General features: G+C 43.5%; 1 protein-coding gene across 1 annotated transcript in view; it reads left to right on the top strand.

Annotated features, from left to right (window-relative positions):
- LOC126355889 (troponin C, isoallergen Bla g 6.0101-like) overlaps positions 1-16,140 on the top strand; it is a 127,975-nt gene that overhangs the window by 32,076 nt on the left and 79,759 nt on the right. Inside the window, exon 3 of the mRNA XM_050006394.1 lies at positions 2,219-2,362. Coding sequence (XP_049862351.1) covers positions 2,219-2,362 — 144 coding nt within the window. The remainder of the gene's footprint in view (positions 1-2,218; positions 2,363-16,140) is intronic.

Below are 16,140 nucleotides of genomic sequence, written 5' to 3' on the forward strand. Positions count from 1 at the left end.
GGAGGACAGCACTTATTGTATTATCGAGAAATATGGGTGAAGGTGTGACGGACACCATAAGGGACTCGGGGTGTACATCATTAAAACAAAAGCACTTTTCATTGTGGTGGGACCTTCTCAAGAAATTTCAATTACCACTTTTTTCCTCCGAATGCGAAAATAATTTACTGACGCCGACCTTCATAGCGGTAAGCGATTATCACAATAAAATAAGAAAAATGGCATCTCGCAAGGAAAGATATAGGTGTTCGTCTATTCCACGCGCTGTTCGTGAGTGGAGTAGTAGAGAATTATTGCGAACGTGGTTTGATGAACCCTCTGCCAGGCACTTAAATGTGATTTGCAGAGTAATCACGCAAATGTAGATTTAGGTGTGTTTCATAGTAACGAACATGAACAAATGCTCATGGTTTTTAAGGTATGCATTGTACAGCCCTCGTTTGCTAGGCAAAGCTTGTCGATGATTTTTTTTTGGGGGTGTGGGATTTGGGGGGGGGGGGGGGGGTGGTACACCATGTAGCCTTTACTTACCGCGTCGTATATTTACCACCAGGCAGCAGCCTTCAATGTCGCTGTGGGCAGCGGACATAACGTTTCGCCTCCTCAGTGTTTGTTTGGAAAAGGTGCTGCAAGTTATGAGAATTATGGATATCAACTACTGAGATATAGAAGCATTATTCGCTCTGCTGGCAGCTGCATAAGGCAGTTGAACTGAACACCTGAGGAACAAAATGGCGGGTTTCAGAGATGATAGTAAAGTTAGTGATATCTATTTGTTGAACCCTTTATCGCTACAACAATACCAATTTTTACGAGTGAGTCCATAAATAATAATCATAGCCATAGTAATAATAATAAGCTAATAGTTTATTACTTGTAGCTAGATAGATTTGTAGTCAAAACGCTGTTCTTCTTGGAAGAAGCAGAGTTTCTGTTCCTATCTATGTATCACTGCGTTAACTACACCTGCTCCCTGGTTCACCCCATAAAAATCCTGTGACCCTCCTTCTGAGGGGGCTACGTGCGAATCATGTTTCCTCCTTTCTCTTATTTGAACAAATGTTCCATCACAATTGAACACAAGATTAACAGCTAATTTACGAATACACTGCTGGCCATTAAAATTGCTACACTACAAGATGATGTGCTACACACGCGAAATTTAACCGACAGGAAGAAGATGCTATGATATGCAAATGTTAGCTTTTCAGAGCATTCACACAAGGTTGGCGCCGGTGGAGACACCTACAACATGCTGACATGAGGAACGTTTCCAACCGATTTCTCACACACCGACAGCACTTGACCGGCGTTGCCTGGTGAAACATTGTTGCGATGCCTCGTGTAAGGAGGAAGAATGCGTACCATCACGTTTCCGACTTTGATAAAGGTCGGATTGTAGCCTATAGCGATTGCGGTTTATCGTATCGCGACATTGCTGCTCGCGTTGTTCGAGACCCAATGACTGTTAGCAGAATATGGAATCGGTGGGTTCAGTAGGGTAATACGGAGCGCCGTGCTGGATCCCAACGGCCTCGTATCACTAGCAGTCGAGATGACAGGCATCTTATTCGCGTGGCTGTAACGGATCGTGTAGCCACGTCTCGATCCCTGAGTCAACAGATGCGGACGTTTGCAAGACAACAAACATCTGCACGAACAGTTCGACGACGTGTGTTTGTCATCGCCATACTGGCGTATTACCAGGCGTGATCGTATGGGGTGCTATTGGTTACACGACTCGGTCACCTCTTGTTCGCATTGACGGCACTTTGAATAGTGGAGGTTACATTTCAGATATGTTACGACCCGTATGTCTACCCTTCATTCGATCCCTGCGAAACCCTACATTCCAGCAGGATAATGCACGATCGCTAGTCGCAGGTCCTCTACGGGCCTTTCTGGATACAGAAAATGTTCGACTGCTGCCCTGGCCAGCACATTCTCCAGATCTCTCACCAATTGAAAACGTCTGGTCAATGGTGGCCGAGCAACTGGCTCGCCACAATACGCCAGTCACTACTCTTGATGAACTGTGGTATCGTGTTGAAGCTGCAATAATATTTGTCCAAAGAATACCCGTTTATCATCTGCATTTCTTCTTGGTGTAGCAATTTTAATGGCCAGTAGTGTAGTAACATTAAAGAAAATAAATCTCTTAGCCATTTTATGCACTCTAATAGTTCGGTCTCAAATGTGTGCTCCTGCTCGTTCGCAGTGCTGAAGAAGGCCTTCGACGTGTTCGACCACCAGAAGACGGGCTCCATCGGCACGGACATGGTGCGCACCATCCTGGAGATGTTGGGGCTGCGCCTCAACGAGAAGCAGCTGCAGGAGATCATCGAGGAGGTCGACGCAGACGGTACGGCGCAGCCTGTGGCGCTGGCGCAGCTGTGTTCAGGGCTGCGGCGGGTATTTCCGTCGCTTCATCCACACATCTGACACGATACGAAAGGACAGGACAACCTGCCTCGGGAGCTACGACCAGATCTTTTGACTTAGCACTCCTCACCAACGTGAAGGTCGCTGTCGGAATTAGGGCACTTCGCGGACTGCTGAGTGCTCCGTACGTGGTTGCATTACTGTCTCATCGGTTCTCCGGTGTCCCGGGATCTAATTTCTCGGTATTCCCTCACGACAGATTCACACGCTGCGTGGTGTTTGAATTGTTGCCAAACACGCAATATTCTTGATCTCCAGGTAACAGCTGATGGTTACATCGCGAATGAAGTGTTTGGGTTTTTGTGTAAGCTGTACGCTCCCCAGAACTGACATTACATTAAAGAATAGCATTGCTCCTGCACTGTTGTCCTTTGTGACTGACATTTACATGCGGCATCGGTAATTATCCTCATACAGACATTTCTTACTCCCAGCTCCACACTTCGGTAGCGTCACCTGCACGGAACGTTACATTCCACGGTGAGGCCATCTTACCTTATGTTTACAGATTAAGAGGGTTACCCAGAAAGTAATGCACCGCATTTTTTCCTCTCGGGTGAAAACAATGCTACGAATGCGAAACGTTAGGTATGTATTATTTGAAATCTTCGTCACTTGCGACAGATAGCGTAGCTGCAGGACAGTTACAAAATGGCGCCTGTACGTGATGTACGTTACAAGCTACTTGCCGTCATTGAACTTCTCACTGCAGAGAAAGGAACTTAGGAGAGTATCCACAATCGCTTGTGCAAAGTGTATGGAGCTCCTGCTATCGACAGAAGTACAGTTAGTTGCTGGGCATGAAGGGTGAGGTCATCAGAAGGCGGTTCGGCGGAGCTCCACGATTTGCAGCGGTCGGGGAGACCATCCACGGCTGTCACAGCTGACACTGCTGACCTAGCCCCCTCGGACTTCCACTTACTTGGGCCATTAAAGGAGGCCATTGGTGGAAGACATTTTGAGGACGATGAGGAGGTGATTCACACAGCGAAGCACTCGACAAGGATTCGTACCGACAGGGCGTACACGGCCTTGTTTCGCGCTGGAGGAAGGTCATAGAAGGGAATGGAGATTACGTGGAAAAATAGGGTTTGTAGATAAAACACCATTCTTTCGTATGTGTAATTCTCATTAACTTCAATAAAAAACACCGAGTTTGAAGACTTCGCCAAACGCTTTTAAAATTAGTCTTAAATTTGTCATGTGTAGTGTTGAGTATTTTAAGAGTCAGTGCTTTATTCATTCATAAAATGTGCCAGCGTAGCTCCTACTTCTTAACCTTTGGCAGTATCGTTAACACTTGAGAAATTTTCGAGGTGTACGAGGTATGGCTTCCTGTATTTTGAGGTGACAGCCTAATAACTTTTCATTATTTTTTGTTAGTTATCTGCCACGTCAGTTTCTGTTTAATTATTTTAGCTTTTTTCTGTTAGTGTGCTTGCAGCAGTTACAAACAAACTTCCATGTGAATATGTGTTACTATGAGTAGGAATGGGGAAATTTCAATCAAAAGTCTCTTCCTTACAATGTGGTATACGCATATCTTCTCACAGTATCCCAGGAATTGAGTTCTCTACTCACCAAGTCATCGTCATTGATGGTCGAACGGAACAGTGACAGAAGCTGTCCCAACCGCTACGCGACTGAGCAAAACCACAGGTGCAGTAAGCTGATCTTCCTCCATCACACAGTATTTCAAATTTTACTTGCTCTATGAAAATCCGTGAAGTTTCTACTTGTTAGGTTGCAGTCTGTCACGTCCATTTCTTTCCTAATGTCTCACATTCGCATAGCAAGAAACTGCGCTGGATTACATGTACGAGAATTTCATCCCATTCTTTCCGGGATGATATTCCTTAGTTACGTAGTGGACAGTGACACTATAAACATTCTCATAATACATCAGACATTCGTAACTTGCTTCAGGAATTCTGACTGAAACGTCCCGAAAGGAAATAAAACGAACTGGCGTTTCTTTCCCGCTTCTATATAAAAACGGAGGATCTGGAAACACGGATACAAGTGGGTACACAAACAAATTTCTGCTCGAAAAATCAATGGCAAATGTCTCTGGTACATAATGGATTACTGGAAACCTTGGATTCCTGTATGGGCGGTATATATCTCCAATGTAACTTCCTTTCAGAATAGGGACACAACCACAAAACTCTAGGGAAATTTTTCTTGGAGCGGCACTAAGGTAGGAAGCGTCTGTTTTTTGCGATACCACAGTACGTAAGAGTTCGAATGCTACCGCTACATTTGAGACACGGGTATGCTTCATCCGGCGTGTTAGTCCTTTCCTCTATTACCTAGATTTCCAGTCATTCACGTTCCTATCTTTCTTTCCAAGTTTTTTGTCTGTAATTCCTTGTCCGGTTATACTCATCTCGGCGAATCCTTCAAAGCTCTTCAAATTCTGCTCTCACGTCGTCCAGATGGAACACCGATGTACATTATATGTATCTCACCCGGAAACTACGTTCTATCAACTTCGTTATTTCTTTAGAAGCTCCAATCTTGATTCTTTGCTACACCTATACCATCACATTCCGCAGAACTACACCAGCACATTCCTCATTTCCTCTGTCGGCGGGATCCGCAGCTCGTGGTCTAGTGGCTAGCGTTGTTGCCTCTGTATCACGGGGTCCCAGGTTCGATTCCCGGCCGGGTTGGGGATTTTCTCTGCCCGGGGAGTGGGTGTTTGTGTTGTCCTCATCATTTCATCCTCATCATCATTCGTGACAATGGCTAGATTGCGACGTTGTGAAAAAATGGGACTGTGTAAAAATTGGGACTTTGTGCGGGCGCTGATGACCACGCAGTTGAGCGCCCCACAAACCAAACAGCATCATCATCTGTCGGTGAAACAACAGACTCACAATTACAGTACACAGTGGAATCGTCCCTACCAGCTTTATGCTCCCCTTACCCCATTTTTCCATGTCAGTCGTAGCTCTTTACATCTACTCCCACGTTCGTACCCTCTTAATTCCTAATCGCTGCGCACATGATACCTCTGCAGACCAACTAAGTCATTTAACAGCTTCTATCTTCGTTTTAGAAGCGGAGAACACACTGCGTGTAATTTTCAGACCACCGAGGCAAATAATGTTTTCGGCCGGCCATGTGGCCGAGTGGTTCTAGGCGCTTCAGTCTGGAACCGCGCGACCACTACGGTCGCAGGTTCGAATCCTGCCTCGGGCAGGGGTGTGTGTGATGTCCTTAGGTTAGTTAGGTTTAAGTAGTTCTAGGGCACTGATGGCCTCGGATGTTAAGTTCCATAGTGCTCAGAGCCATTTTGAAATAATGTTTTCAATAATTTTTAGCAGAAATTTTTTCAGTTATGGTAGTACTTTACCATTAGTTGCTTGAAGAACGACATTTGACAAGGTACCCTCGCACATCACAGGCGAGAGAACAAAGTAACAAAAACAAAAACAGGGGGGGTGGGGGTAGGAAGAGAGCCGATTGTGTAGTATTTGGCTTCGATATGTTCTTTTCGTTTAGTTTTCGAGACAATACCTTGTGTTCAACAATGTGCAGTGGTGGTAGTGGAAGGGATGTCGTGAACGGTAGTAACTCTGTAGACAGCTTAAACTGAAGACATTCTCAAATGACACTTTTGACATCAGACTGCTAATGATTTAACTTTCAAGTCGTATTGCATTAAGTGCATAGATTGTTGTGACCTGTCACTGACTAAATTCCATGAAATATCCTACACTTGCTGGTAACCTCGCAAGGGCCCATTACGCAGGACGAAGTTTTGGAACATTCTGAGTTGTGTTGGACTGGCGGCGATATCTCGAGAAGCAGCTCGTCTGAAAATTTAAGTATCCTTATGGCCCTGTTTAATTACACAACTGTATTCGCGTGTAATGTTAAAAGCGCTATAATGTACCACTGTTGCTCTTTCAACCCCATTCCACTATCGAGAACGTGACGCTCCGGTACGTAAAGGCTGACAGACGAGGCTGTTACAGATTCCAGTTTCAGGTTCCTGACGCAATCGCACAGGTGGCAACAAAAAAGCCAAATGACTCAGATATAGACCGCCTGGCCTTTTGTAAAAGTCTGTAATATCGTAAACTACTGGCAATCCAACAAATCTACGGTACTGCTTAGCAGAATAAGCATCTACAGCCCGACATTAAGCGGTACGTCGCGGTGCTACCACATCAGTAACACAGGTATGAAATCGTCCTTCCGTCCAGTCTAAATGCCCACCATTGTTTTTTGTGTGTGTCCACTTTACCAGCCTCTTGCAGTCGCAAGTTGCGGCCGAACTCGGCAGTAAAACAGCAACACATACAAAATATTTTCAAATAAAATTAGAACGTCATGTAATCTCTTCTGTTCCTTGCACTCTGATCCCTTCATTCAACAGGACTTGGTGGCTAGCAACCGCTACGTAAGATATGACAATTATGTTTCTATTTATTATCAATGTGACTTACAGGAAATTTTGTGCGAAATTGACTGGCTTCAGGAAATTTTGTGCGAAATTGACTGGCTTCTGTATCAAGATTATTAATGAATCGCAGGGACGATAACGCAACCGGGATGCAACATTATTGTATTTTACAATAGGCTGTTTTCAAACTTTTCCTGTCCATTATCCATATGTGTACCAGATAATCCAAACTACGTGGTGGTTTCTCGTTGCATCTTTATTCTAAATTAAACCGTACAATATGATTTACTTCGATAATACAAGTGAAAAAACTGCACTTCTTTTGCATCTTGTTTCTCAGTGGGAGTATACCTGGTTTTGGGATGGTGAATTCAAAGGTGCAACCGAAATATCTCTAGCATATCATATTTCCGAGATACACTCACTATTCACACTGACATTAGTAATTTCTACGTTTCTCTAAGCTAAGAATCGGTAAAAGAAAGGCTACTGTTTATGAAAAATCTATCGTTATTAAAAAAGAAAACAGTCTTAGCAACAACTAAGTCAACATCTACATCTACATTTATACTCCGCAAGCCACCCAACGGTGTGTGGCGGTGGGCACTTTACGTGCCACTGTCATTACCTCCCTTTTATGTTCCAGTCGCGTATGGTTCGCGCGATGAACGACTGCCGGAAAGCCTCCGTGCGCGCTCGAATCTCTCTAATTTTACATTCGTGATCTCCTCGGGAGGTATAAGCAGGGGGAAGCAATATATTCGATACCTCATCCAGAAACGCACCCTCTCAAAACCTGGCGAGCAAGCTACACCGCGATGCAGAGCACCTCTTTTTCAGAGTCTGCCACTTGAGTTTGCTAAACATCTCCGTAACGCTATCACGGTCACCGAACAACCCTGTGACGAAACGCGCCGCTCTTCTTTGGATCTTCTCTATCTCCTCTGCCAATCCGATCTGGTACGGATCCTACACTGATGAGCAATACTCAAGTATAGGTCGAACGAGTGTTTTGTAAGCCAACTCCTTTGTTGATGGACTACCTTTTCTAAGGACTCTCCCAATGAATCTCAACCTGGTACCCGCCTTACCAACAATTAATTTTATATGATCGTTCCACTTCAAATCGTTCGCACATACTCCCAGATATTTTACAGAAGTAACTGCTACCAGTGTCTGTTCCGCTATCATATAATCATACAATAAAGGATCCTTCTTTCTATGTATTCGCAATACATTACATTTGTCTATGTTAAGGGTCAGTTGTCACTCCCTGCACCAAGTGCCAATCCGCTGCACATCTTCCTGCATTTCGCTACAGTTTTCTAATGCTGCAACTTCTCTGTATACTACAGCATCATCAGCGAAAAGCCGCATGGAACTTCCGACACTATCTACTAGGTCATTTATATATATTGTGAAAAGCAATGGTCCCATAACACTCCGCTGTGGCACGCCAGAGGTTACTTTAACGTCTGAAGACGTCTCTCCATTGATAACAACATGCTGTGTTCTGTTTGCTAAAAACTCTTCAATCCAGCCACACAGCTGGTCTGATATCCCGTAGGCTCTTACTTTGTTTATCAGGCGACAGTGCGGAACTGTATCGAACGCCTTCCGGAAGTCAAGAAAAATAGCATCTACCTGGGAGCCTGTATCTAATATTTTCTGGGTCTCATGAAGAAATAAAGGGAGTTGGGTCTCACACGATCGCTGTTTCCGGAATCCATGTTGATTCCTACAGAGTAGATTCTCGGTTTCCAAAAACGACATGATACTCAAGCAAAAAACATGTTCTAAAATTCTACAACAGATCGACGTCAGAGATATAGGTCTATAGTGTTGCGCATCTGCTCGACGACCCTTCTTGAAGACTGGGACTACCTGTGCTCTTTTCCAATCATTTGGAACCTTCCGTTCCTCTAAAGACTTGCGGTACACGGCTGTTAGAAGGGGGTTAACACTGGCTTCTTAGAGATTTTGGTATTAACTTAAAAAGCAAAGAAAATTTACTTCAACAAAGCTCAGAGACAGAGCAGTTATTTCGTTCACCAGTGTCAAGACATACCTTTCTGTCAATGGAACGCACTTTGTACAAATATTTCTGGTATTTAGAGCACGTTTCGGTTGTTTTTCTGTCTTTGAGGTATGGATATACAAGGCGTCATGAGACCTTTGACTTTTTTGGCTGACTCAGTCCCACTTGGATTTGCACTGTAGATTCGTCGATCCCGCTATCATTTTTCACGATTTTTGTAAAGAATGTTTTCTATTGCAGTCTGCAAGTCCTTAGAAAAATTTCTGCAATTCATTTTCCTGTGTTTGATATTTGCTTTGATCAGTGCCATACCGGACTGTTTTACAAAATCTAGATGCCCCACTTTGCTATTCTTAGTCTAAACGGTTTCTTCCAGAAAAATAGCCAAGCTGTGTTACTATGTCCTGCGTTTTATTCGCGGATATTCTCTTCTTCCTCTTCATAGTCGCCTATTTCACTGAAAATTTCATCAAAAAAATAGTTCAAATGGCTCTGAGCACTATGTGACTTAACTTCCGAGGTCATTAGTCCCCTAGAACGTAGAACTAGTTAAACCTAACTAACCTAAGGACATCGCACACATCCATGCCCGAAGCAGGATTCGAACCTGCGACCGTAGCAGTCGCGTGGTTCCAGATTGTAGCGCCTAGATCCGCTCGGCCACCCGGCCGGCTAAATTTTATCATCAGGTATTTCTGTTTCATTCTCATTAATCACGGCTGCATCTTGAAAACAAACTTGTGTATCCAATGAGTGAACTGTCTGCGCTAGTTAACAGTAACTTCAATACGTGATCATCGTTCAGAAGTGTCTCTATTGCATCGAAAACAGTTTGTGATGACAAGTAAGAAAAGCAACGTTTATAACCTCGTAGGGTAGAAAACGGCCCCATCCTTTACGTACCTACGGAAACAATGATCACTGGTTAGCACGGAGCACAAGCGCAACCGGTACGAAGAACGCATAGAAGGGGAGTGGCAACGCTGCTACAGCAACAAAACTGCAAAATACAGTGACTGGTGAGGTAATAAATTACACCACGAATGTAGTTAAGGATTAATGTGTCGTCCACATTAATAAAAGCAAAGTATGACGCAACAGCACGAACATTATTCAGACACATAAAAAATGAAAACAGAGATCATCTTCTCTAGAAGTGACATGGAACATGTCCTACGCTAAAAAAAAATTGACATTTTCGTAGAACGAAAATCTCCTTTTCTAAAATCAATACAGATTCCGCAAGTAGAGACGCTGCGAAACTCAGAATACTCTTTTCCTCTGTGAGGTCCACGGCACCGTATTCAAAGTCGTGTCCAGGAAGGCATTTGATGCCGCCAAGCACTATCGTTTGGTGGAAAAATACGAGCTTACGGACTATCGGATCAGGTTTGCGACTGGTTTGAAGCCTTTCTTGCCGACACAACTCAATACCTCGATCCTAAAGAATCAAAATCGAGAGATGTAAAGGTGATTTCCGAAGTTGCACAAGCAAATGTGACAGGACCGTTACTGTCGACAACTTATGTAAATAGTATGATAGAATGCGTCGGAAGCTCTTTAAGACTGTTCGCACACGTTCAGATTGTGCACAATAAAGACAGTAGCGATTTACAGAATGATCTGCAGCGGACTAATGAATGGTGCAGTTGCCCCTCAACATAAATGAATGTAACACATTGCCCATACATATGAGAAGACAACCACTGTGCACAACTACACTGTTCACGACAACTATTGGAAACAGTGGGCAGTAAACATCTAGGAGTAACCATCCAGGACGACCTTCAGTGGAGCGACCTGATAAAACAAGCAGTAGGAAAAGTAGGTGCCAGACTGAGATTCATAGGAGGAATATTGAGGGAATGAAACTCATCCACGAAAGCCGTGGCTTACACGACGCTTCTTTAGACGATTCTTGAGTATTGTTCATCAGTCTCAGATTCTTACCAGATGGGATTGACAGAGGAGATAGAGAAAATTCAGGGAAGAGCGGCTGGTTTCGTTACGGGATCGCTTAGTCGGCGCGGGAGCGTTGGGGAGGTACTCACCGAACTCTCGAAGAAAACGATTTATTGATAGATAGTATGCACGGATTCAGAAAATATCGTTCTTGCGAAACACAACTAGCTCTTTATCCTCATGAAGTAATGAGTGCTATCGACAGGGGATGTCAAATTGACTCCATATTTTTAGATTTCCAGAAGATTCCTATTCTGGAGTACTGCTGTACGGTGTGGGATTGACGGATGACATCGAAAAAGTACAAAGAAGGACTGCTCGTTTTGTATTATCGCGAAGTAGGAGAGATAGTGCCACAGACATGATACGCGAATTGGAGTGGCAATCATTAAAATAAAGACGTTTTTCGTTGCGACAGGATCTTCTCATGAAATTTCAATCACCAGCTTTCTCCTCGGATTGCGAAAACATTCTGTTGGCACCCATCTACATAGAAACGATCATCACGATAAAATAAGCGGAATCAGGGCTCGCACAGAAAAATTTAAGTGCTCATTTTCCCGCACGCCGTTCTAGATTGGAACGGTAGAGAGACAGATGAAGGCGGTTCATTGAACCTTTGCCGGACACTTTACTGTGATAAGCGAGTAACCATGTAGATGTAGACTCCAGTTTTTTTGTAGCTTTTCAACAATGCAGTCATTACAGAAACTTAATCCTATTCTGTTGCATAAAGAACCAAGAACAATGACTCTGCAAGAAGTCCAAGCATTTGTGAGTTTAGCGTCGAAAGTGCCATCCATCGCCAATTGTCAGGTGTGTGGTCCGATAAAGAAATTGTCTTTCATCTTGGCATCATCGATCTTGGGAAGAGCGTCTTTCAGCTGGTTGAAAGCCTCACCTGTTTAACGAGCTCCTTTGTAAAATTCTTCCTCTGGCATAACGTAATGTGTAGAGGAGGCAGTATGACTTTACGTAGCGCAACTAATGGTCTTTTCTTAAGATTTAATCAGACGCTACTTCTTGACATGCTAATAGTTTTCGATGTCTCGTCTGCCTCTCAAACACATAAAACATTATTTTACTAAGGCAACCTCGATGTATATCCCTGAAACTAAAGATAGGCAGATACCAGCTTCTACCTGGAGTTCAGAACTATAAAATTAACCATACCGAATACTGATTAATATGAGTAGTATTGCATTGCAAATAGCTAGGTTCAAAGCCGTAGGCCCTGTCTCGTACTTGAGGATTCTCTAAGTCTTTTATCAGGTGTATTCTTGCTCGTCATTTTGAAGTTAGAAAGCAACAGACGATTTTTCATTAGTATTCAGGCCTTACGAAAGATGACTAAACGAAAACTACAAGACGTATCGAAAATACATACGTGACAGTGGATAGACCATCTTTCCAAGTCTTTAATAGCCAAATACTCAATACGAGCAACGTTTGTCATCCGGCAGCTGCCAATACATGCGCGTACGCGCGATATTCGGAAACTAACGTCCGATCGCTCGCGAAATGGAAACCACTGCGGAAATCAAAAATCTAGAATGAAACGCATGACAGTTACATCATGTGGGCTACATGGCATCAGGCGAGATCTCACACCAGGCCTCCACCCTTGGTGGCAGACCCTATTTTGTAGGCATCCTTACTTTCTCACTGCGCTCTCGGAAATGAAAAGAGAGACGTGACGCGATCGACGGACATACTAGAGACACTGCCCGACAGTCTGTGCACTGGTTCATCTGTGGTTTGCACTTCACGCTCTGTCGGACCTTACTTTCTGAACAGCTCTCGTATTTCGTTGAAGTCTGGGGTGGCGCGATGGCAGCCTGCTTTGTTAATGTGTTGACTGGGTTGCCTATCTGCAGGTGCGTCGATGCGACAATGTGGAGCGGGTTATTTGTGTACGTATTCCGACACACCTGTCCCACAACTACTCCAAGGGGCGTATTACGATTAGAACTTCGCAGAGCTGCTTTATCCACTGGTAGGCGTAATTTTCCTGTATATCTTCTACTTTTCACGTAGTCATCTTCTGAAATCCCAGTTACATGTAGGAATAACGCTGTGGATGACAAATATGATGCACACTGTGACAGCGTAAACTGAATTACAGTTGAGAAAGTGGTACAAATATGGAATACCACTTCGTTTTACGTTCATAAATTTCTCAGTTTTTCACATTAAGCAAACAAAGTACCTGTAGCATATACTTTGGGGTATATTTTAATGGTTCCTATATTTTCGAATAAATAATATGTCAGGAGAATTTATAAATTAGGCTAAACACAAAGATTGACGTTTTTGGTACTTCAGATTATGGGGTACAAATATGGATAGTCCATTTGTTTCAAGTTTGTTAATGGTAAACAAATAATGGGAAATATAATAATGCATCGTAAAAACGCAATAGAAAAGCATGCGAAATATTCCATACTCTGTTACTAAACTCCTTACTCTAAGTAATTTCTGTGTCAAAGTCACACACATGTCGTCCTCAACCGTAACGTGCACATTCAGTGTGCGCCCACACTTCGCACATTCGACACATTACCCACTCTTCCCCAGATGTGTCCCGCGAAAATTTATCTGAGCAAAAGAGACAATTGCCATCTTCGTTAGCGGGTACACTGTCGTCCAGAACACTACTGATAGTGGACGAATCATCTCTCACACTAAAAACATTGTCTTCAGGATCAGATGATTGTTGGTTCCTAGGCTTTGGTGGTCTCTGCTTCATTGTCTCCCGTTTATTTGTTGCTATTGTCGAAACTTCAAGAGAGCTCTTGCACGGAGACAAGACTGCTGAAAGATCTGCTTTTCTTACCCTCACGCCTGGCCGATTTTTTATTTATGCAACGGGTAAGATTTGCCAAGGTGTAATTTCAGATCTGCCAGTAGATGTTCCTCCCACGACTTCAACATTAGCCTTTCCACTTTTAGAGGCCGCACCTCCTACAGATGTTTCATTGACTGGACCATTGGTGAGTCCGTTATAATGCCTTCATTGCTAGCAATGAAACCTGCATCCGTGAAGATATGAGGGTTTAACGAGTGTATTCTTGTTATCCTAAATCCATTCACTGCTATCTCCCTTATTTGGCACGTGAAGCCCCAATGAGTTTGGCGGTGTACATGTTTGTTACTGGACTTGCAGTTTTTCTCACCCACATGCGTACCTTCGCGGGATAGCAGGCTTCCAAAGGGCTCATGAAAGTTAAACCCAGCGGTTGCATCTTGTACGACGCATGAGGAGTGAGACGCAAGGTGCTTGACTTGGTATCATGTGCGGCGTTTATAACATATACATTCTGGAGTGGCCCATTTTCCTTTTTCTAAGATTTTTAACTGCTAGTTGCACAGCAGACTCATTCCACTGCTTTCGAACTCGTGAAGCAATTCCTAGAAGGAAAACAGGTTGTGAAACTACGGTACAAATATGGAATACTAGGGTAGGCTACTAGTATTCCATATTAGTGACACAATCGTCCTGAAATTCAGAAATGCAAATAAAATCGAAAATTAAGTTTAAATACGCAACAAATACACCATTCTACGGCTCCGTGTATTAGCTAAACGTCTCTTCAGAAAATATATTAATATTTCATGTATTACGATAAGAATGAAACTGAAAACCACCAACCTGCTACAATTATTCCTCCTAGTGAATTCTGAGAAACAGCTTCACACTCTCACAAAGCCTCCCATCTGTAAAATGAATGCACCCAAAACAGTATACAGTTGCTAAACGTAGTTTTCAAGCAGCTAACCAAACTACAGCTCTTAGGAGGCGAGAAATCTTAGTATCCCATATTACTACCCCAATTCCACATTTGCACTTCTTCCTCTAACCATATTCTCCAGCACTATACATTTTTCAGCTTACAGCACCTAGTTATTGGTACTGGACCAAAATGGTGAATGAGTTTACGAAAGGCAGACAATATCTTAGTATATTCCACCACTCCTAGCAGAATAAGATAATATCGCACAGCAGCAGAAGGAGGATTTGGTTTTGGCAGTGAAAATTTAAATGGCAGGATTGTATTAAACAATGTAGAGAGAAAGAGAGAGAGAGAGAGAGAGAGAGAGAGAGAGAGAGAGAGAGAGGACGCTGCTATATTTGTAATAAACAATTACTTTTTGTTTAAAGCAGATATTCGGCTTTCCAATGTTTATAGAGTGCACAGATAAAAACCTAAAAGTAACGATAGAATTTCCTTTATTCGTGCGTAAATGCCCTTCGAATCATGAAATAGTAACGTATGAGCTTGTTGTGGCAACCGAGGAATGTGTCCTGAATAATCACTACTCAACAAGGTACAAGGGTCGTTCAATAAGTAATGCCCCCCATTTGTTTCTCAGAACATATTTACTGTTTTAGAGACAGAATCTGGTGACAATATACATCAACATGTCTTGTCCACGTCCTATTTTTCGAGGTAGTCGCCATCACGTTCTATGGTCGCACTCCAACGTTGTGGAAGAGAATGTATTCCCTGCTGGTGAGAGCTCTTGTCCTGTAGGCGTAGCCATGTTTTCACCTCATGACTGAAACTATAGTCAACTTCAAAGTGTGTTACCCGTTGAGAATCTTTAAGCGACCCAAAGAGATGGAAGTCCGAGGGTGCCAGGTCTGTGGGGTGGATGAAGCAATGATGTCCAACGCAATTTGGTGATGTGTTCCCGGGTTCTCAGACTTGTGTGTGGGCGTGCATTATCGTGTTGGAGCAAGATTTCTGCTGGATTATTGTCCGATCGGTCACGTGGGAAACGGATCTTGGTTTATTCAGAGTCTTGACGTATGCCTCTGAATTTATGGTTGATCCTCCAGCATAAAATCCACGAAAATGACGACGTCAAAATTCCTAATGACTGTCACCATGGCTTTTCCGGCAGAGGGGGTTGTGTTGACTTTCTGATTTTGTGGTGAATGAGGGTGACACCACTCCGTGGACTGCCTTTTGGTTTCCGGCGCGAAGTGGTGCACCCAGCTTTCGTCCCCCTTAACGATCCGTGACAGAAAGGCTTCTCCGTCGGTCTCAAAAAGCTCCAACGATTCAGATCAAATGGCCTTTCTTTCTATCTTGTGGTCCGCTGTGAGCATTCGTGGAATCCATCATGAGCACCTCTTTGAATATCCGAGAGTCTCGATCATTGCAGACTCACTTTCAATGCTGACCGACAACTCTAGAGCCGATTGTGGAGTTGTGATGCGCCGGTCGGCACGAATGATGGGATCCGCACGATTCAGCACGTCTGGAGCAGTGGC

Source organism: Schistocerca gregaria, chromosome 3 (assembly GCF_023897955.1).
Source record: "Schistocerca gregaria isolate iqSchGreg1 chromosome 3, iqSchGreg1.2, whole genome shotgun sequence".
NCBI lineage: Eukaryota > Metazoa > Arthropoda > Insecta > Orthoptera > Acrididae > Schistocerca > Schistocerca gregaria.